We start from the raw sequence: 22,819 nt of genomic DNA, 5'->3' as shown, positions 1-22,819 counted from the left end.
ATTCTACTTTCAAACAGGTGTATAATCCCCGTATCAGAGTGGAGTCTCTCTTGGTGACTGCGATCAGTAAAGCTTCTGCTCAGCAGCGAGCTGGCCGTGCTGGTCGTACTAGACCAGGCAAATGCTTCAGGCTGTACACGGAGAAGGCTTACAAAACTGAAATGCAGGTAAGATGACTTCTTTTAGGTTGTATATATAAGAACATCTGAACAATACAGGTAGCAGAGTGCAATGCTACCAAACAAACTCAGAATTTGAATCCTGTGTAGTTTCAAGTGTTTGGAAGAACAAATGTTCTGAATTTTCTTTTTTCCCCTCCCCCATCCAGGACAACACATACCCTGAAATTTTGAGATCTAACTTAGGATCTGTAGTATTGCAGCTCAAGAAACTTGGTATAGATGATTTGGTGCACTTTGATTTTATGGATCCTCCAGGTATCTATTTCTATTTTATCTTGCCTACTGTAAATGTTAGTTTTAACTTCTGGAATCTTTATTTTCATGAATATTTTATATAATAACAACGTAGGATAAATTCTTCTGTTTTTCATTGTTTTTATTGCAATCCAAAAGAAATGTCTTTGTTTATCCTGAAATTCAGTACACAGTCTTACCAAAGGAAGCTTTGTAAGTTTCCATTTGCATAACAACTTTTAATGGAACCAAGGAATCTATTGAATGCCCCTCACCTGCAGAGGATAAGACAAAATCATGGGCATTAGAGAATCTATAACTTGATAGGGTTTTTTTTACTTAACACCTCGATTACATGTTCTACTAGTGCATCAGTTAACAACTGTATGTAAGTACAATTGGCTAGCGTTTTTAAGCTGGATACATGTTTTTGGCTCAAGCTGCATCTGCTTTCTAACAGTGTTAAATGTTAATATATGCTTTAAAAATCTATGGGTTATATTGTTAATTAAAAATGTAGATCAGCAATATAAAAGTACATGAAAGTGGCTTGGCTTCCCCCCCTCAAAAAGCTTAATCTGTAAGCTTTTAAATAGCTCCACAGAGTAGTTGCGTTCTTTACACTGTGCAGCATATATGATAGATTAAAAGGAAGTCTTTTGGATTTCCTTCTGTTTTTCTTTGTGGCTGTAATATACATTCACTGTAAAGAATGAGTGATTAAGAGAACATTCTTACATGCTCAGAATTGTGAAGCACTACAGATACCTAAAGTTGACATTGATGCAATTACATGATTGCATTGATGCATTTTATATGGAACAAGGGAAAACATATCAGTGCATTGTGGGGAAAGTGATATGATACTGAAGATTTCACAATGCCACTGCTGTCTGTATTTTGAAAAGCCGTCATCTTCACATATTAAAAGCTTTTGATCTAGTTAAGAGCTCTTCTAAATAAGTTTTTTTTTTTTTTTTCCAATTCATTCATGTCTGGATGTAAAGAACTGAATTGGTATAAGTTCTGTGTTTAAAGGTCAGTTGAATGGAGAATGAAAATAAGATGCCTTATAATAGCCTGTGCTTCCTCATTTTTTGCTTATTCAGAGCAGTTTGATTAATGTCCTTGCCTGATTTTTTTTTTTTTCTTTCAGCTCCTGAAACTCTGATGAGAGCCTTGGAGCTTTTGAATTATCTGGCTGCTTTAAACGATGATGGAGACTTGACTGAGTTGGGGTCCATGATGGCTGAATTTCCGTTGGACCCACAACTGGCTAAAATGGTTATTGCAAGTTGTGACTACAACTGTTCTAATGAGGTCCTATCTATTACTGCCATGTTGTCAGGTAATAGCAGGGAAAGTGATCCTAAACAAAATGCAGATCTTCAGTTTGGGGGAGATTTGTCTGTTCCACATCAAAACCATAAACAATATAAATACATTTTTAAGAAACTGAGAATTGTTTTAATACATATAGGGGTTTTAATCAGTCATTAGGGGTTTATGTAGAGACCTTGAACCTAATTAATAGCAATGTGAAGAAAGTAACGTACATAAAGTAGTCAAACGGTTTGCTCCTAACATTAGTTAAAAATTATATATATAATATATATATTTGAGTTGGTAGAGGGGAAAAAAATGGAGCTAGTGGAACAGAAATATTTTTTTAGCCTTATAAACAGGACCAGAAATGTCAGCTCAACCACACTGTTCTTAGGACAGTGAAATGTGTTTTGTCTTGTGCATTCTTCTGCACATCGATAAATCCCAGTATATCCAGAAGGATTACAGTGTGGTTTATATTAAACCATAAGCTTGTACATGAAATAATGACACATTTTTCAGTCATTAAGTGTCAAAGCTGAAGGACAGTCATTACTTCTAAAGGGAAGAAACAAATTTTGGGGGAGGATGTATAGTTATAAAAATTAATTTGTGTGCACAGCTGTAGTTGGCTGCATTACATGAATAGCGCTGCATTACATGAATAGCACTGCATCAGAGCAGAGGTGCTTGTCAAGAGAGCTTGATGAGAGAAATATGTTGTCAAGAAAACCTTGGGTTTTTCCCAGTTATGTAGATTTGATTTCAGTTTATAGTCATTATAGGACAAGCAGCAAGGTTTAGTCTGTTATGAAATTGGGGATGTTCCTACTCATAACTACTCTTGTCTCTTGGGTGTGCTATTTTACAAGGCTCTTCACAATGCAAGTGTACTGGTTACGTGGTTAACTTGGTTGAATAGAGAAAAGAAAAGTTTTTGCTAAGAGTAAAATCTATTGCTTCAGTTTAGTCTTACAGCATATTTATATGAAAGTGTTTTTTTTTTTTAAGAACAAGCTAAAATGTTTGTTGCAGAGTTATGATTGTTCAGACTCAGAGCAGATGGGCAGGGCAGAATTGTAATAATTTTTTAAATGAAATGCTAGCTTAATTGCGGAGGTGGTGGTAGGTTGGTGCCTGTCTTTCTCTTCCCTTTCCCCCTCTCTGTCACTACAGAACAGTATAGTATTTTTGTCTCTGGTCTTAAACTGATTTGTCTTACCTCCTTTTCTATTACCTTTTCCTAAGCCATGATAATTTCTTTTTTTTGGTCTTAAAACACAGGTAATGATAAGTAGCTTTTTAAAAAAATGGATTGGAGCTCGTTCATGTATGGGTTGTAACTGAAATTTTGCTCTTAAAAAAACACACCAGCATAGTTCTGGTATTTGTGAGGACTATTTCCCCAAATAAACACTTTCTTGGACCAGTGGCATGACTGCAAGTTATGGTGCCTTAAGTCCACATAAGGATGTCAGGCTCTGGATTGCAATCCATGTATTAACAGCTTGGACTGAATAGAAAACTAAGTACCAGAAAAGTGCAGAGAATAACATTGAATAAATGAGCAGACTAAATGATTTTACTTCATTTTATAAGAGCTGTGGTGACTCGCTGTGTGGTAGAAAGAACTATTACCTATTCAAAGCAGTGATAAAATTTTGAAATTGCTTTATTAGTCTGAGTTTGAAATGGAAGTAAACTTTTATTTGTGTTTTCAAATGCAGGACCTGAATACAGGTGTTTTTGCACCTGCACTTCCATTTTATTTAATGCTTTGATCTTTCTAATTTGTTACCATGTGGTTCACTGTTGCAATGTGGGGTTTTTTTATTTATTCCAAGTTGCATCCAGTGTTCAACTTAACATATTTTTGAAATGTAGTATTTTGCTTTCTGAGAGTTAAAGAATAAAATCATGTAAAGCCACATACCCCACAAAAAAACTCTGATCTGTTATGGACAGATGAGATGCAAAGAGTTATTCTCATGAGATTGGTGGGCTTCAGTAATGAGAAGGTTAATGTAGTCACAAGCAGCTGCATTACTTACTTAGCATTAATTTTATTGAAATTTAACCTCTTAAAAATTACATGTACTTAAAACCAAACTAATGTTTTTCTCCTGTAGATCTCTCTAAAGTGAAGAACTGTTATAGCTACTTCCAACATCTTGTGAATTAGTATCAATATTAAAAAATGAGAAGAATGTTTACAGACCATTAATTAAGCTGGCTGCAATACTGTTTGTGGTCGTTGGTAGTCTGTATTTGAAAAGGGAATGTTAAAACTTGATTTTGGGATTCAAATCACTCGAGTCAGATTTATGTAAGAGGATATAATGGTAGAGAAGGCTCATCACATGGTTATTTTTTTAAACTTTTTTTATTTCAAGTAGTGCCAAAGGACGGTTTAACCTTCCACCACTACCGCTACCATCACAACCTTTAGACTTAATACCTTCATTCACATGTTTCTGAATACCAGTGCTGATAACAATACCAACTGTGGAACAGGACTTGACTTTTAGTGTGTTCTGTCTGGTAGCAGACTTACGGTAAAGCTTGTGTTTAGACTGTGCTAGTGCAGTACAGTTTCAGAACTACCTCCTTCACTCTGTCCTTAGAGGCTTTCTGAGAAAGGAAATTGGCAATTGAAGTGTTTTGTTACATGGGATACTAGCTCCTGGTAGAGCTATCAGCACTGGGTCTTGAATTAAGATCTGTTTAGCCTTCCAGTACACATAGGCAATCTTGATGGCCTTCAGACCTGAGATTTTGATGCGTACATGTAGTTTAATTAAAATAATCAGGTACTCTGGAGTTTTGAAACCCTCTTGTCTTACAGATGTGGTTAGGTGTTGATGTACCAAATCAAGGTAGTAAACAGTCCAAGATGCAGTTGGAGGCCATCCTGCCCTGCCCTATGCTCTGTGAACTGACCTAGCTAGGCCTTGTTCCTCTGTCTGTGAATGCGTGACTCATCGATATGGGCGTTTGTGTTGGGCCCATACCAACCTTGTTTAGTCCCACAGTGTTTTGTTCGCCCCACGGAAGCAAAGAAAGCAGCAGATGAAGCCAAGATGAGGTTTGCCCATATAGATGGAGATCATTTGACGTTGCTGAATGTCTACCATGCTTTCAAACAAAGTAAGTGTGTACCTGTTTTCACAACATTATTTGGAATGCTTTGTGCTGTCAGCTTTTGTTCTTGGGTTCCAAGGACAGTTGAAAGGCTTGGGCTTGTTTTTGGAGCTATTGTATTGTAATCTTAAATTTTATATATTTTTTTAAATACATAAAAGAGCTGTTTAAGTGTTGCTTTCCTTTGGGAGGGAAACAAACCCAGAAAACTAGCCAAGAAACCATGTAATAAACTGATGAGTATGGAGACAAGCCAAGCTTTTAAATCAATGCTGGGTAACCTTGGACAGAAGGAAGTAAGCGTTCCTATAATTAAGAAGTATTTGAAGTTTGTTATCTGATATTAATTATAGAAAAATCTGCATAATTGCTTAGGAATTTTTCAGAGAGAGCAATACAGAAAATACTCTGAATTTGGAGAAGGTTGTGTTCCTAGAACCAAACCTTTATTGATCCTAACTTTTTAATATAGTTAGGAGTTCTGTAATGGATGGGATGGATTGAGATGGCATAGATTCTTTAATGGATGATGTGGATTGAGAAGCAAAGGGTGATGCATCAACAAGACATAGCTTAAAGCCATATGATAAATTTATTTCATTTACCTCATTTCAGTGTATGGATTTTAGGGGACATGTACAGTTGTCCTCAGCATAGCTGAAGTACATTTTAGCAGCTTGAAAAAGATGAGAATGAACAGGTGAAATTAGGAGTGCTCTTGAAAAAATGACTAGTACACGTTTTTAGCAGTGACTTTCCCTAGTAGTAAGTAAAAAGATTACTCTTAACTGCCAACCAGGTTAAATTAGATGTTCCAGTTGCATTTTCCTGTAAGAAAACAACAAACAACATGTTTTTATCCTAACAAGAATGGTGTAGTCTTGCTGTCTTAACAGATTTCTTATTAGAGCTATCAGCAGCAGAAACAGTAACTCTTTAAGTTAGAGTGCTGAGTTCTGTTACAAGTGCTGTGTTTTACCAGTCACCTACATTTACTTAAACTGCTTTGAGGTGCATTGTGCTTTATATTAGATTAGTCTGTTTGTGTAGCACTTAACTATTACTTGAATCCTTCATTTAAGGAGGGTTTGCTTTCTCAAATTCCATGTAACTGCATGGTCTTCTTGAGTGTTAGTTGTACAGTGCAGTTGAAAGTTGTTCAATGTTTCTTATGTTCAGTTGTGTTTTACACTGCAGGTTTGAAAGATGATTTTTCTAGTTGCAGGGTGTGATTTCTGACTTGTGTGGAATGTATTGGTGTGTCATTCAGCAAAACATCAGTGACTGTGCATATTACGATGGGGGGCAGCAGCTAATTTTCTTTTGTCCTGATCACATGCACAGAAAACAGTTTGGGCAAGTTATCTAATGCAAGAAATCAAGTGAATAAAATAAGCCTCTTGTATTTTATAAACGTTTATGGATATTTTTTTCTGGTTCATCTGGCTGATCAATCAGTTTGTGTTTTATTTACCTCTTCTAACTAGATGAAATAGTAATTTTTTATTCATGTTTTCTAATGTTGCAGATCATGAGTCGGTTCAATGGTGTTATGACAACTTCATTAACTACAGGTCCCTGATGTCTGCAGACAATGTACGCCAACAGCTGTCACGAATCATGGATAGATTTAATTTGCCTCGAAGAAGCACAGACTTTACCAGCCGAGACTATTACATCAACATAAGAAAGGCATTAGTTACTGGGTATTTCATGCAGGTATGTCTGCCTTCTTGGAGGGAACATAGTTCAGGGTTAATGTGGCTTTTAGTGTTAACTAATATATATATATAGTGTTATAATTTATCAAAGTTTTCTGAATGTTACTTAAATTACATATGGCTAACTTTGTTACTGCTTGGTCTTTGTCAGGTTTCTTGGTTATTAGTCAGGTAGTACATTCTTTAGTCAAATCTTACTTGTAAGAGAAGCTGTAAGCAGTCTTACTAGTATCAAAGTACTGTTTCTGGCATGACCGGTCAGGAAATGACCACTAACTTGTGAATAGCTGAAGAAATACTTTGTTGTATTTTATGAAGTTAACTGTAGTGTATGTAGTTCTTAAATTATTTGTAATCTGATACAAACAGGGAAAGTGTAGTTGCGAAAGAATATTAATTTGATGTAGTTCTTATAGAAGGAGAATATTTTCTTCTGCAAACTTTTCCGTGTTTATGTCACTTCTAAATTACATGAGTCCCAAGTACTAGAACAGGTCTGTAATCTCAAGATGTAAGTTATTTGTAAATCATATGCATCTTGAACCAGAGTGTTATGGAAGCCAGTCTCCTCTGCTACCTTCTGGATGCCTTGCATTTCTCAAGTGTGCCTCAAGCTAGAATGCCTGGAGGGCTTTTTGTGGCATGGCTTCTGGGTTTTTTTTTTGGTGTTTTTTGTTGTGTGTGTAGTTCCTTCATGCTTTGTGTTTTCTCTTTAGCATTCACCCCTGAGGCTCTTAAGAGTCCCTTTGCTGCCACTTGAGAACCCAGGGGTATGGAACTTGTAATTGAAACGGGTTGTCGTTCTCATTGATGCTGGATTGTTGTGATTTTTTTTTTTCCCAGCAAACATGTGTTCTGACAAATCTAAGCAATGTCTTTAGCTGCTAGAGCATAGTATCTCTCTAATGGAGAACAAATCCTTATCCTTAAGAGGCTGACCAGTTTCCACAGCATCTCCTGTTTTTTCACTTGAGCTGTACTCTAGTGGTGTTTGAGAACAAAAGCTTACCAGTTGCAAAAAAACCCATTGGTTAGTGCTGTGCAGCTTAGAATGGCAAGCAGATTGACAAATATGACCTTAGCACATCCTGATTGGGGTGTAGACTTGGGTACTAGGTATGTTTAAACACTGTGCCCACCACCACCACCTCCCAGGGAAGCTGCCCTCCCAGGGCCAAGCCATCCAGGCAGTCTGTAGCAGAACTAAGTTTCTGGGTTCTTGGAATACAGGAATATCTTATGTAAGCAGCTGCATTTCGTTGTAATGCAAATGGAAGATTAAGGCTGTTGGTTGCTTTTAAATATTGAAATGATTCTGAAGACTGACTTGTAACCTGTCAGACAAACAGGCTAGTCACTGTTGCCTCTTTGCTTTTGGGACATGTTTTCATTAATTTTCTTGGGGAATGCTTTAGTCCTCATTTCCACCTATACCTGTAGTTCTGTAAACATTTTGCAAGACAAAGAACAGTTCTGCCCAACAGTCTTTGGGCCCCTGCTGGTTGAGGCAGATCTAATTGCCACAGTTGGACTTCTATGGCTTCCTTAATTTTCTTGAACTTGTAGGAGGTCATGCCCTTGGAATTTTGTTCACTGTCAGTTTGTTTTATGTTACTCAGAGTGAAACTCTTCCTCTAGTAGATGTTTTCCTGCCATGGATGTGGAACTGCACTGTTGGTGTGGGTAGCTTTTTGATCTCTGCTGCTCAAAAGTTGGAGATCTGACTTCATAGTTTTGCTGTGAATAGAGTAGTGGAAACAAGAGCCTTTCCAGAAGTCTCCTGAGGCTTCTATGTTTAATAAGGCCAAGTGCTGGGTCCTGCACTTTGGTCACAAAAACCCCATGGAAAGCTACAGGCTTGGGGATGAGTGGTTGGAAAGCTTCATGGTGGAGAAGGACTAGGGGTGCTGTTTGACAGCCCACTTATCGTGAGCCAACAGTGTGCCCAGGTGGCCAAGAAGGCCAACAGCATCCTGGCCTGCATCAGGAGTAGTGTAGCCAGCAGGAGTAGAGAGGTGTTTTGTGCCCCTGTATATGGCATTGGTGAGGCCACACCTTGAATACTGTGTGCAGTTCTGGGGCCCTCACTACAAGAATGATGTAGAGTTGCTGGACCATGTCCAGGGAAGAGCTGCCAAGCTGGTGAAAGGTCTGGAGAATAAGTCCTGTGAGGAGAAGCTGAGGCAAATGAGTTTGTTTAGTTTGAGGAAGAGGAGGGTGAGGTGAGACCTCATTTCTCTCTACAGCTACCTGAAAAGAGGTTGTAGAGAAGTGGGAGTTGGCCTCTTATCTCAACTGATTCATGACAGGACGAGAGAAAATGGCCTGAAGTTGTGCCAGGGCAGGTTTAGACTGGATATTAGAAAGTATTTCTTTACCGAAGGAGTGGTTGGACAGTGGAACAGGCTACCCAGGGAGGTGGTGGAGTCACCTTCCCTGGAAGTATTTAAAAGCAATATATAGTGCTTAACAATGTAATTTAAGCACTGAACAGGTAGATTAGGTTATGGTAGGTGGATTTAGGTTATGGTTGGACTTGATCTTCGAGGTCCTTTCCAACCAGGATGATTCTGTGGTTCTATGGTCAATACGGTGTTCACTGCCCCCCTCACCCAAAATGCCTAATTTAGTTTTTGGCCTGAGAGATAGCTATGGCAGACCTGTTGAAGGCATTTGGATTTGAAGCCATTTTAACATTTTCTCTTCGCCTTTGATATGTTTTGAGTGTGTTTTGAGTTTCTTTTACTTTTCGACCTCCATGATAGTGTGATACTTTTTTGACATTGAGTCTAAACCTCTTATGAATTTTGTTGCCTTGAGTAACCTTCAATAGAAAACTTGTAAATAACTTAGAGAAAGTTAAAAATATTTGAAGGAGATGTTATTTATCAGCAGCTGAAGTACTTAAAAGTGTACTCTTGTGTGCACTGTGCCCTCTCTAAGCAGGTATTCCAGCTTCAGCATTTGAGGGTTCTAGCTCAGGAAATCTGGGTAATGAAATGCGTGTATCAGTCTCTGTCCTCTTAGTACAGCACGTGTGGAATTCCAGGTCTGGTCACCTACAAAATATGTGCACGTACAGTACCTGACACAGGTTGACCACAGAAGTTGTGGCTGCCTCCTCCCTGGAAGTGAGTGTTCAAAGCCAGGTTGGATAGGGCTTGGAGCAGCCTGGTCTAGTGGGAGGTGTCCCTGCCCATGCAGGGTGTTTTGATCTAGATGATCCTTAAAGTCCCTTCCAGTCCAAACCATTCTATGATATATCACTGTCACTACAGAGGATGAAAATAAATTAGCTGTGCTGTACAGAAAGTTAGATTTCTGACGATTAGACTACCAATTAAAATCTCATTCTTGCTGCTACTCAGTCTTTGGTGCTATTTCACATATGGAATGATGTATATTTTGAAGTATTTACATAATCAGGCTCCTACAATAATAAAATGGTCATAGACTAGACCTATGACATGAAGGTGGTCACCAGTGCATTTAATGGCACTCATTTTGCTCTTCAAGAATGCAGACGAACAGTTTAAAACTTTTAATAGCTTCAGAAACACTGTTGCATGCTCTGCAAGCAGAAATTTAAGGAATTAAAGCAACTGGCATTGCTCCTTTGGTGTGTGCTAGTGTTGTTTTTTCAAAAAGGCAAGAAACAATCATTTTTTTTTAACTGTCTGTCAAGGCGAGCCTGCTAAAATTTTTAGTGTTAAAACTAAAAAAGATTGGGTCTTGTGATACTATTCCTGCTTTTTCACTTTGAAGTGCATTTGGATTTACAATGTTTGACTAAAAACTCCTGGTTAGGCCCTCTAGGCTCAATATGATAATAAATGAGCGCAAGCACACAAAATTTTAGAGGAATGTGTCATTCTTAAAATGATGACCCCCTTGAAACCTCTGTTATGAGAACCTGAACTGAAACCTTTCTCATGGTGAAATGTGCCAAGGTGGCCACTGCTTCCATGTGAATTTGCCATGATGATAAAAGCATTGTAATGGTCTCTGTATCATCAGCAGGTGTACTTTCTCAGTCTGCAGATGATGCATGGGCTCTTCATAATCCTTTTAGAGTCATGTTTGTGTAGCTAATATTCTTAATTGCTTTTCCCTCCATTGTCGGCCCCGTTCTTTGGGTAGCCTAATTCACTATTATTTTATTCCTAATACGTGACAGGTTCCTTCACCTCAGGGTTCAAGTGTATTCCCTAGTATCTTGCTTACTACCACTAGTCATTAAAAAAATTAGCCCCTTTCAGAGACATGCTTTGATTCTATGGTTTCTGTGGAAGCTGTTGCTTTTTATATTCTGAAAAACTTTACAGAATCATAGTTTGAGATTGGAAGGGACCTCTGGAGAACTTCTGGCCCAACCACTGCTACATTGTGTTTTACAGACACTAGAATTGGTTGCATGCCAGGGGTTCAAAGGGGCCTAAGTGTATAAGCTGCCTCCTTGTGTCCTTGTTCACTCCCTTATGTCAACCTTGGTGCTTGCAGGAGCCGATTCTGAATTTTTAATCTAGTGCTCTGGCAGGCCACTTAGACCTTCAGAGAAGAAGCAAAATGGGGTCTTTGTCAGCTGTGCTGAAACAGCTCAGGCCAGGAGGCAGCAGGAAAATCTAGTAGCTGACAGATCCTCATTGCTTGCTGTGGAACCATAGCTTTTGTTAGTGTTGTCATTACTGAATCTGAAATTCCTTACCCATCTGTGTACATCTAAATAGGTTACATACTGTAGCTCAGTGTTAACTCAGGATTGAAATCAGTCACAATTGTATGTTACAACTTAAAAGTGACTTATCCCTGATTATCATGTTCTAAGAAAACGTTTTCTTTTTAATTAGGGTTGTTCCAGTTCTTGTCCTTCCCTGGAAATTAAAAGCTAACTGTACTTTCTGTAGCGTTTTCTTTAAGTATCCTTAGTTATTTTGGAATCTTTAACTTAGTTCAGAATTATACAAAGTAAACAAGAAATACAACTCTCTGCCATCATTATAAGTGGAAAAGGAAGCTGTATGTATTTGGGAAAGCTAGATGAGAAGACTTCACTATTTTAACACATCTGAGTGAGACTGAGGTGCTAAAGGTAAATTGTCTTGATGTAAATATAACAACAGACTGTTTTCTAGTATGAAACCAAAGTAAATTAATTATTCTGTCCTTCTGTAGGAAGAATGAAAGAGATGAAATACCCAAATATGTTTTGTATGCATGCTTTACTTGGATCTGAAAAATTTAATGGACTTCCAAAAAAAACCCCCAAAACTTTATTTAAAAAAAAAGCATACTCCCATAGCAACATATGTGCTATGATTGTGCTAGGTCTGTGGCAAATGAGTTTTTAGTGTGGTTTGCAACTCCGCTGCTACTTAATTTTGCAAACGTTGGGTTAAGCCCAAATTGTTACAGGCAGTGCACTGTTAATCTCCATTTAAAAGAGACTCTGATGGCTCCCCAGACTTAAAATAAAGTAGCAGTGTAATCTCTAAAATCTTGGGTGAAAAGATTAGCAGACTACTGAAATACTTTGTTCCACTCCTAAAGCATGTTCTGGATATTAATGTCATAAAATACAAAAGAGAAGCACACTCAAAATAAGTAATTTATTACTAAAGCGATATTCTGGCTTAAAATTTGAGGTAGCTATTGCTTTAGAAGTCCTGGGATTTTAATTTAATAGATGGAATTTACCTTTGACTAGGCAAAAAAGAAAAATATGAGATAAATCTAGGAGTTAAAAACACAAGGACATACACAGCCTATATTACAGGAAAGCAGCTAATGATGATCTGATTTAAAAAGTATTTTCACCCATTGTCTGTTCTGCGTAATCTTTTTGCAGTATTTTTGTGTGTATATATATATAATAGCTTCTGAGGTAATCTTGAATTACTAGTATCAGAAGGTTAATTTTAGTTCCTTGTTCTGTTAGACTAACTATTCTTACAGAGATATCCTTCTCAGGATAACTGTCTGCTTTACCAAATCGTAATGAGCCAGGTATCAGAGCATCTCAGCGAGGTAGGCATTATTCCCTTTCATAGAATGAGAAGCTTGGTCAGAGAGAGGTTAATTGATTTTTACCAAGGTCACAGCAGAAGCGTGTTGCTGAACCTACATTTTTCCAGTTCTGAAGCTTATGCTGTAACAAGACTGTTCTTATTTCTGACATACTAAATTTTCCATTCTTACTGGACTAACATTTTTTTGTGGGGCCACTGTGTGAGAGGATTTGCAGAACAATATGTGCATCACTAAAATAACTACTGAAACACTGCATTAATAAAAACTGGAAATGATGACATGGCAGCTTACAGGTCTTACAGTAGTTACTGCAGTGAAGTACTTGATGCAGGTGTCTATAGTAGACCACAGCTGACTTAGTGTGATGTTACAAACCTGTCCAATAGATACTCCCTTCCTATACATCTGCTGGCATTGCCATTGTTTTAGTAATGATTCTTTTGGGTGGTAACTTTTTTCGTATGTTGCTTGAACTGTGTATTAGAACATACACTTACTGTGGCATTTAGCAAAAACATCTGGCATCTTGATTGGATCCATAAAAAACAACAGAAAAGTCGAAGTGGTCAAGTAATGTGCCAAATTTAGCTGGGTTTTGAGAGCTGGTATTGTGTATTTTGTGTAGAACACTGAGGAGTTTGAAATCGCTTCATTTAATAATTGCTTCTGGTAATGAAAGAATGTCTCTTTACTTAGGTGGCGCATTTGGAGCGAACGGGGCATTACTTAACAGTAAAAGATAACCAGGTGGTGCAGTTGCACCCTTCCACTGTTCTTGATCATAAACCAGAATGGGTGCTCTATAATGAGTTTGTCCTTACAACAAAGAATTACATCCGGACATGTACAGACATCAAGCCAGAATGGTAAGCCAAAAGTCATGAAACAGTTGTGACTTACTGTAAAACCCTTGCTTTTCTTTCTCCTTTTTAAATTCAGGTAATTAATGGTTTGGGAGATGGCAATAGCATGGATTTGAGATGTTGTATTTGACTAAAGATTTTCCTTATGGATGGTTGTTTCTGTTTGTGGGACTCGTGTAAAATTGAGATGCCCAGGTATTCAGTGTGTTGAGGGATGCTTGAATAAAAACCAGTAAGTTTGTTGGGAAGGAGCTGCTTGGAGATGCTACGGTATATCCTAGTGCCTTCTTGTGTGCCTTAATTAAGAGACAATGGTAGATGCTTGTGTTGTTAAAAGTGTAGGACCTCTCTTGGCAGCAGGTGTCTGTATTTCTTCCAGAAGGGTCTGACCAGGATACACAGTGGGTTATTAAAATATGAAGGAATGTGGTATTAATACTGCAGCCTGCCTGATATTTATTAGTCAATAGAGTCTATATCATGGCAACTGGAGGCCTAATCCTTTGCAGACAAGCAGAGGTTTGAATTGTCCTGCCTGTCTTCAAGGTTGTACTTAAACTGCCAAGTTGTAGGCTTTGGGCACACGGGAGGCTCTTCAGTTGTTGAAGTTCTGTTCTGCAGAAAGACTTTCAAGATTTGTAAGTTAGAAAAGACCATAAATATGTTGTCTATACTATCGAAATGGTAAATGTGTTTGAATTCATACTTAAGAAATCTTTTACTCAACAAGTGATGTGTAGCCTAAAGAAGGATCCTATGGCCTTGGTTACATTTTTAAGCTTAAAACAGCTAAGGCTGAAGTGTACTCTTACTGAAACTGATACTCTGGCTTGTGGGCCTTGACTTTGAGCAGCAGGTCTGACTGTTCAGGCATGAATGTGCTGCTGCTGCTGTGGTGGGTCCTGAAGCAGCAGTGTGGGTCTGTAACAGGCACACATGGCTGAACAGGGGCATCTTGCAAGGCTCAAGTGTGTGCTTTTTACTTTGGATTTTGGCACTTGCACAGTCTGGGACTGATGCAAAATGTGTGTGCATGTGTGTACGTGTGTCAGCTGTCATTAACATTGGAATTGCAGAATGAGCTGAAAATAATAGATTATCTTGGTTTCCCTCAGTTGTAGTATTTCTATAAAATGCATCTTGAAGTCTGAGTATTAGTAACAAACTTTTCCTTCTTTAACAGGCTGGTGAAAATTGCCCCTCAATATTATGACATGAGCAATTTTCCACAGTGTGAAGCAAAGAGACAGTTGGATCGCATCATTGCCAAACTTCAGTCCAAGGAATACTCACAGTACTGAATTTATGCTTTGAACTGAAGTTATTCAGAGGACAGCTTTAAGAGATAAAAGGCTGCAAAGTTCGAGTTGTGCTCTTCACTTTGGTTCAATAATGGCCTTTATTTGAAAGCTTTTTAATTTTTCTTTACAGTAAATATTCCATTCTGATTTCATAAATTAAACATTTATGCCTCCCTTTTGTGTTGACACTGTAGCTCATACTGGAAAAGCTGATCAATGTTTTGCAGTTTATTGAAAGTAGTTCTATATATAACAATGTTATAAGCATTTCTTTAGAAATGGTTGAAAATGCTTCTAAAAATGTGATTATCGACCATGGTATGCATGATCGTTGTAATTGTTGACATTCCTTTTAGAAGTTGTGAAATGTTACAACTTGTGCTTATGTAGACACAATCTTCAGCCTCAGTACAAAGGTACTGACTTCAATAAAGTCTATTTATACTAATTTCGTGCCACAGTATGTCAGTATTTCTGCTGTTTTCATCAAAACATGAGAAGCCATTTAGTCTCCCGTTAAACTGCTGTATTATTGACATGCCAGTCTTCTAGTATCTCAATATTTCAACTGCAGATGCTTAAGCAGCATAATTACAATGACATCAGTATAATGCATATGGTGTTGATCCCATATAAACAAGTTTGGATTATGTAGGAAATTGTTTTAAAAATTAAATGCATGTGGAATTTAAGAGTGTGTTCTTCACATGTACTCCTAGGTATTTCTTGGATAAAACTGTAGTCCTGTGTGCTGTAAAGTGAAGTGTCTGTGGCCAGTTAGTAAGCCCCCTGCTGGGTAATGTTCAGATACAATTTTAAGATTAACACAATGCCTAAGTGACACTATAGGTCATGTTACATTGCACCATGGTGATTTTGGAGTGATTTTTAGTGATATGACTTGACAGCATTTCCAGTTTGGGAAAGGTAATCACATGGAATTTATAGTAACATATCATCAGAAGCACCCCTGCTATGAAGACAGGCTGAGAGAGTTGGGGCTGTTCAGCCTAGAGAAGAGAGGCTGCAGGAAGACCTCATAGCGTCCTTCCAGTACCTGAAAGGGCTACAGAAAAGCTGGGGAGGGGTGTTTTACAAGGGCTTGTAGTGAGAGGACAACAGGTAATGGATCAAAACTGAAAGAGGGGAGATTTAGATTAGATGTTAGGAGGAAATTATTTGGTGTAAGGGCAGTGAGGCGAACACGTTGCCCAGAGTAGTTGTGGATGCGCCCTCCCTGGAAATGTTCAAGGCCAGGTTGGATGGGGCTTTGAGCCACATGGTCTACTCAAAGGTGTCCCTGCCCATGCAGGGGGGTTGGATCTAGGTGATCTTCAAGGTCCCTTCCGACTCATACCATTGTGGGATTTAATGATTTTACATATTTGGTCAGATTTCACTGTTCTTCTCCTTCATATACGCTGAGATTTGGTCTTTCTGGCATAAAGAGAAACTAGAGCGGCTCTTGCTGAAACAGGTTACCCTGGAATGCGATCTGTGCATTTCAGTGCCATGCTGCAAGGCTGAATCGAAACCAGGTTATGCTTGGAGAGCTGGCAACTAACCTCATTTAGACTAACCTTCAGTACTCTGTGTGTGGGCTTTCCTATTTAAATCGTAGCAGTTGCCTACAAAATCACTTGATGACAAGTAATTTAAGGATTGTCCTCTTTTTCTAAATTGCCATTTACATGATGGGCAGTGAAGAAGTTTTAAAAATTATTTTTTTACTGATGAAAACTGCATTGTGAAGGAAAATGTCTGAAGATCAGAATTTTAGTTAATTTATAATATACAGTAGGATTTGTGCATCTGCCCCAAAAAGGAAGTGAGGAAGTGGGTAATCTCCCCCACTTCAGGCAGTGTGTGATGGTCTTGACTTTCCTGCCCTGTGAAACAGTTTTCAGCAGGGGAAAGGGAGGTTGACTCCTCATAAAATGTTGAACTGGATTATCATATTTTCTGGCTGCAGTTGCAAGAGTTTTTGTGTCAAACATAGAGGCCCTGAATTACTTAAGCAATTTCATTTCAAACTAGTATTCTGAAATGTACAAAGGTTTTACAAATTCCTGCTCTAGGATAACAGAAGTTCAGTATGTGGGGTTTCACGTTGGCGTATCATCCTCTTAGGGGGTGGAGGAGCCACTTTGTGCCATGTTGAAAAATGGCTGCTCCCCAGGTAAGAATTTCTCTAGTCTTCACATGCAGCCTGTAGCTAAACGGTGTAGAACCACCTTCTGTACAACTTCTCTGAGGTACAGCAAGGTACACAAACACAAGCCAATTCACAGCATGAAATCCCTTGAGGACCCCAGAACCAGCTGGCATAAACTGCAGCAGCTTCAGTACTTGGGAATGGGGGAGCAGATGGCTATGGCTGTGAGTGGAACGTGACACGGGAGAGACTTCGGCCTGGTTTTCTTTTTTTCTATTAATTGTCATACCCACAAACTCAGCTTGGGCTGTGACAGCCAACCTGGGATCTTTCACTCCCCTCTATCTTTGCTACCAGGAATGCAAATAACTGCAGGCCAAATTAATGTCCTCTGACAGCTGTGCAGCCCTGCCATCTTCCAATTAAGTCCGTGACACCTGTGCAATTCACCTAGAGGCACTGGGGGTGCACCAGTGTCACTGGCTTAATTGGAAGGCTGTCGGGTGTCCTAGCTGTCACCAGGGACAGAGCAGGCCCAATGCCCTTTCCTCTCCTGGCAGAGGGCATGTGAGCTATGGGAAGCAGCTTGGTTCTTGAGATCCCACTGGGACTGGGAAGAAGGTACTGAAGCTGAGGAGGGCCACAAAGGTGATCAGAGGGCTGGAGTACCTCTCCTATGAGGAAAGGCTGAGAGAGTTCTTCAGCCTGGAGAAGAGAGGGCTTTAGGAGCCTTATAGCAACCTTCTAGTACTTCAGAGGGGCTTATAAGAAAGATGGGGACAGGTCTTACTAGAGTTGGTTGTGATTGGACAAGGGCTAATGGTGTTAAAGGGTAGATGTGGACTAGATATAAGGAAGACATTTTTTACACTTGATGGTGGTGAAACATGGGAACAGGTTTCCCAGAGGTGTGATAGAAGCCCCATCCCTGGAAACGTTTCGTGTCAGGTTGGATGGGTCTCTTGAGTAAACTGAGCTAGTTGAATATATCCATGTTCATTCCAGGGGGGATTGGAATAGATGACCTTTAAAAGTCCCTTTCTACCCAGACTAGTCTAGTTTATGATTTAGATTAGATATTAAGAAGAAATTCTTTAGTGTGAGGGTGGTAGACACTGGCACACATTGCTCAGGGAGGTTGGGCTGCCCTCTCCCTGGAAGTGTTCAAGGCCAGGCTAGGTGGGACTTGGACCAGTCTGATTTAGTGGGAGGTGTCCCGGGCCATGCAGGGGTGTTGGATCCAGATGGATCTTTAAAGTATTTTCTAGCCCAAATCATTCTGAGTATAAACATCTGAGGAATCTAGGGGATGTGATATCTGTGTGACCTTCATACATGTCATTGTGATTTCTTGGAAAATACTTCTTTTTTTGAAAGACTGATAAGTAAAAACTTGAAATGCTTAAGTTTAAGTACTAAAGCATTTTTTCATATCAGACTGTGTGCTCAGAACCCAGTCATTCCTTCGCTAACCATCACGTAGTGGAGAATGGCCATAGGGCTGGAACGGGGAAGCTTTGTGCAAGCATCATGCAAGTGCCGTTCTGCTGCACAATACTGATCTCTGACCACTAAGAATATTTAAGGGGCTTGGGCAGTAACACAGTCACTTAAATCACTGTGGATACCTTAGAGTTACTGTGAATTTCACTTTTTGAAAATGCAGTTTTAGAGCCATATAGCAGTTGGAAGGGAGCAAGTTATCTTGGAGGTAACTCACCCTCTCTAAAGGAATACTGAAAGGGACAGCATTTCTCTTCTGAGAGGGAGACATTATCTAGGTCCTAAAAGGGAAACGGTATCAGGAACCCTTAACTACAGTTCTCTTGGGGATACAACAGATACCTGCAGAATAACTTGGTTTTGAGAACAGCCCAGATTTTTCCTAAGTTAAGTTGAAAGCTAAAGCCCCTTTCCCATTTTTCTGGTGGAAAAACTATTAAAAAATGTTTCCCAGAGAAAGGAAAGGGGAGATCAAGAAGGGAGGTGTAGGAGTGAGGCTCCTTTATAAGTGTAGGAAGGTCAGTGCCTCCCCTTTAGACAGCTAAAAACACCTTTGGTCCTGCTCATCATAACAGTTTTGGTTTTGGCTGCTTATACTGCAGACTGCAGTAAATGAAATAAAAAGCTGGAAATTGCTAAATATATGTACACAAGTTTGCTCATGTCAAATAGAAATTCAGCTTCCCATGCATTTTGCTCTGTGAAATGCCACAGCTGACTAAAATAATTCCAAGCTGCTTTTTACTTCTTACAGTTGTCTTCACTGGCAGCAGCACTCAGGAAATGATAGCTTGCTTTCTCCTGGAAGGGATTGAGTCTGTTCCTGGCAGTGTCAGTGGATGATTCTGCCCTGTGGCTCCTTCCGTTGGCCTGTGGAGCGAGGGAGCCTGAATCATGGAAGTTTCAACGGCAGCTGCCCTGACCAGCTTTAGCTCTTTGCTGTTCTGTCTTCCCTGCCTTACTAACGTTGCTTCAGAGCATTTAAACTACTAGCTAGGGTGTAAACACGTTTATTTTGGAGTACTGCGGACTTGCTCCCTTAGGATTTAGTTGGTTATCTGCTTTGGAACAATGCAAAAGGAGAAGCAATGCTTTGTTTAGAGTGTTTTGGGTTTTTTTTGACATGGGAATTCTGGTGGTTTTTGAAAATACATAGTTTGTATAAAATAAACTCTTTATAGTGTGGGACTTTTGAATATATTCAGTGGATTAGAGGATAGGAAAATAGTACTAAATGAAAGGAGTGTATTTTTTGAAAAGAGGAGATTCTTCCATCTGAATGGAACTTCTCTGTAATACCTCAAAGCAGGAAAGGGCTAATATTGATGTGAGGTGATACAGAGGTAGGTACTAACGACAGCACATAAAGCTGTGTTTAGCTACGCATCTGTTAACATTGTGGAGACATACAGAACTGCCTAATTATACTGTGTACAGCTTTGTAGGGATTTTACAGCATTTAGAGTTTTTGTCAGAGAAAAGAATAAACGTGGACTTCATGCTTTGCTATGTCTTGATGTCGTAAGAACCCCTGACTTTTTGCTTTCGGGAGATCTGTATGTACAACAGGCAAAAGGCAGTGAAATTCCTTTGGGGCTGACAGGACTTTGTTAATCCCTTGTACCCGTATTCTTTCACTGAGGTTGAAATGCTGTTGGTATAGGCCGGTTTGTGTTGGTATGCTCTGTATCAGTTTGGTCAGCTTTGCCTGGCAGAGCAATACCACAATTTCTGATCACCTTCTCCGCTTTTGGATCAAGGCTTGTGAAACAGCATTGGTTTGTGATGTGCCGTTTTCAGTCTGTGCTGCCACATGGTGCATATTGTAAAATGCCAGTTATTTGCCATAAGAAATGCAGCCTAAAGCAAAAATGCTGAAATTAGCTTTCAGTATTGTCATTTAAAAAGATACCTTAACAAAATCAAAGGGAAAGTATTCCATCCAGTCAAACTACAATTACTAATTTGTAATCAGATTACTAGAATTTGCTTCATTTTATGACAATTTAAAAAGCAATAAAAAGCCATACCATGCCATATTAGGAAGCAGAGAGTTGTATGCTAAAGTACAGGAATTTATTCACTTACTGTACTGTGTTGAGGTGCAGCTATTTATCTTGCTTTTAGAAGAGCTAAAGGTTTTAATAAACATCTTTTACTACTAGAAGTATTATCTTGTACCAGGATACTTAATTGCAGGACTGGATATGTGACATAAAATTTATGTGAAGCAGACAGGGGAAAAGAATCTATTTGGTCAACTTAGTTCATTTTTTTACTGATACATTGTACACGGGTTGCTTTCTTCTGTGGTGTGCTTCCTAGCACTGCTCAGACACAAAGCTGGGCCTCGTTCCCCAGTAATACAAACATCAGGTATTTCAGAGCTTGAAAGGAACAGCTTTAAATCTGGGATGAGACCATTACATGGAAGTGTTTGCCTTTCTTTTCATTTTTCCTTTTGCAAGTGATGAGCTTGGGCTGCCTCCAGTTTGCATGGATGTGTTTGAGATAAGTGGTTGGCGTCAAGAAGATTCCAGCTTCCAGTATCAGGGATTAAACTAAATATGGCAACAGCACTAAAACACCATTCCTGTAGCAGCAGGACTAGACTGTTCTGCTGATTGGAGGTGTTCTGATTTTTCAGTTTCCACTGAGATACCGTAGTTTCTCAGGAACGCTGGATGTATGTTGGACAGATGATAAAATAACTTTCATTTGTGTACATCTTGGCTCTGAGTGATTCTTGAAGCTTTTTCCAGCTATGAAAGCTATGCAGTAGTTATGTTGTATAGAAAAATAAAACACAGCACATATTCATGTTGATAATAAATATTTCCTGTGGCTCTAAACATGTATTATTTTGGGTTGGTCTTACTCTTTTAGCTAAAGTAGGCTCCTGCCTTCCATTTTAATTCAGTTTATTTTGTAAGCATATCCTGGTAATGTTCCCAGCCTCATTGCTTCCAGCAGCATAAACAACAAACACTTAAGGCACTGAGCACTTCCAGGGCTCCACAGAGTGGAAGGGTTGCTGGTGGACCTATTTCCTGACTGCCTTGTCTATCTAAATACTCAGCCATGTAGTGAAACGTCTTCTGCTCGTATCAGTAACCAGGTTTTTTCCTAAAAAATATGAGCCTTTTCAGCTCTCTGAAGATGCTAGTGTTTACTATCAAAATTCATGTGTGATGTTAAAGATTTACAAATTAAACTTGACATTTCAGACCTCAGAATGGTATCTCTATGGTTATTTCATTTTGCATGTTGAGTAACAAGTAACTGATAAACCTTTTCCTGTGACAGGGATAGTATTGTTCTTTTAAAAAATTTAACGCACATTTAATTTAACCATTCCTGAGAGGCTTATAATTTGTACAGCGGCAGAAGGTTAAATGCAGTGCAATTCACAAAATGTGTCTATGAGCAGCTAGTTATCCAAGAGGATATTGACAGCTTTGTTCGAGCGAGTTACTGGGTTATGCAATAACATGCAAGCAAACTTAAATTACTACTACTTTTACATACTTGAAAAAAATAATAGCAGAAATCAAAGCAAGAATGTAAAATTCTAGTCTTGATGTTGAAAATAATATGTACCCTGTTTGTTGAAAACAGTCATTACATTTTTAGTAAATTCATGGACGATGAACAGCTTCTCCCTATGAGCCAACTGGTGTTACAGAAAAATCCATACAAGAATGGAAACAAGAACATTAGCATATTTATTTAATGTTGGATATTAGATCAGGGCTGTGTTTTATAAGCTTTTGCTCTGAAGCTTCTTGTTGGACTCACTGCTTTTTAAATCCAAGCACTATTCAAATGTCTGTTCTCTATATTCTTGAGCATTGTCAAATAGGAGGTTAAACAGTAACTTGATGGTTGAGTTGTGATTTTTTTGAGCCTAGAGAAATCCTGTTTGTTTCTGGAGGAGAATTATGGAAGGAAAAGGGAACAGGAAAGTATTCAATTACATGAAATGGTAATGGCCTACTTCATAATCTCCTTCATAATCATATTTGTTCTTCACACAGTAATTGCCTGCAATGAATATTATTTTTGCAAGTAAAGCTTAAGAATCCAACCATTTGTAGTCTACTGGCTTGAGAGGAGACTAATGTTTAGATCTCTCAGTAGGTATAGTGAAGTTTCCGAAATTAATTTGTTTTTTTTATCAGTCTCTTGATCAAACTAATCTGATTATAAAAACAACTTTGTCAATGCTGGGATATCTAGACTTGGAACAGGACTTCGTAAATTAACAACAAAGTCAGCAGCAAATCTTTGTTCTTACTACTTCCAAAACTTCAACATTTAAAAAGTAAAAATTTGCAGAGACATTCTAATTACTTCTCACTGCATT

At 38.8% G+C, this 22,819-nt stretch overlaps 1 protein-coding gene across 1 annotated transcript in view; it reads left to right on the top strand.

Moving 5' to 3' along the window:
• The window catches only part of DHX15 (DEAH (Asp-Glu-Ala-His) box helicase 15), a 42,006-nt gene extending 26,763 nt beyond the window's left edge, over window positions 1–15,243 (top strand). Inside the window, 7 exon segments of the mRNA XM_010007303.1 lie at window positions 18–167; window positions 329–437; window positions 1,573–1,764; window positions 4,767–4,889; window positions 6,412–6,602; window positions 13,328–13,497; window positions 14,678–15,243. Of these exon segments, the coding sequence (XP_010005605.1) occupies window positions 18–167; window positions 329–437; window positions 1,573–1,764; window positions 4,767–4,889; window positions 6,412–6,602; window positions 13,328–13,497; window positions 14,678–14,795 (1,053 nt within the window). The 3' untranslated portion in view covers window positions 14,796–15,243.
• The last annotated feature ends 7,576 nt before the right edge of the window (window positions 15,244–22,819 follow it).

Source organism: Chaetura pelagica, unplaced genomic scaffold, assembly GCF_000747805.2.
Source record: "Chaetura pelagica isolate M959 unplaced genomic scaffold, ChaPel_1.0 scaffold261, whole genome shotgun sequence".
NCBI lineage: Eukaryota > Metazoa > Chordata > Aves > Apodiformes > Apodidae > Chaetura > Chaetura pelagica.
The sequence above is the reverse complement of the archived record's forward strand: the minus strand, read 5'-3'. Positions and strand labels throughout refer to the sequence as shown.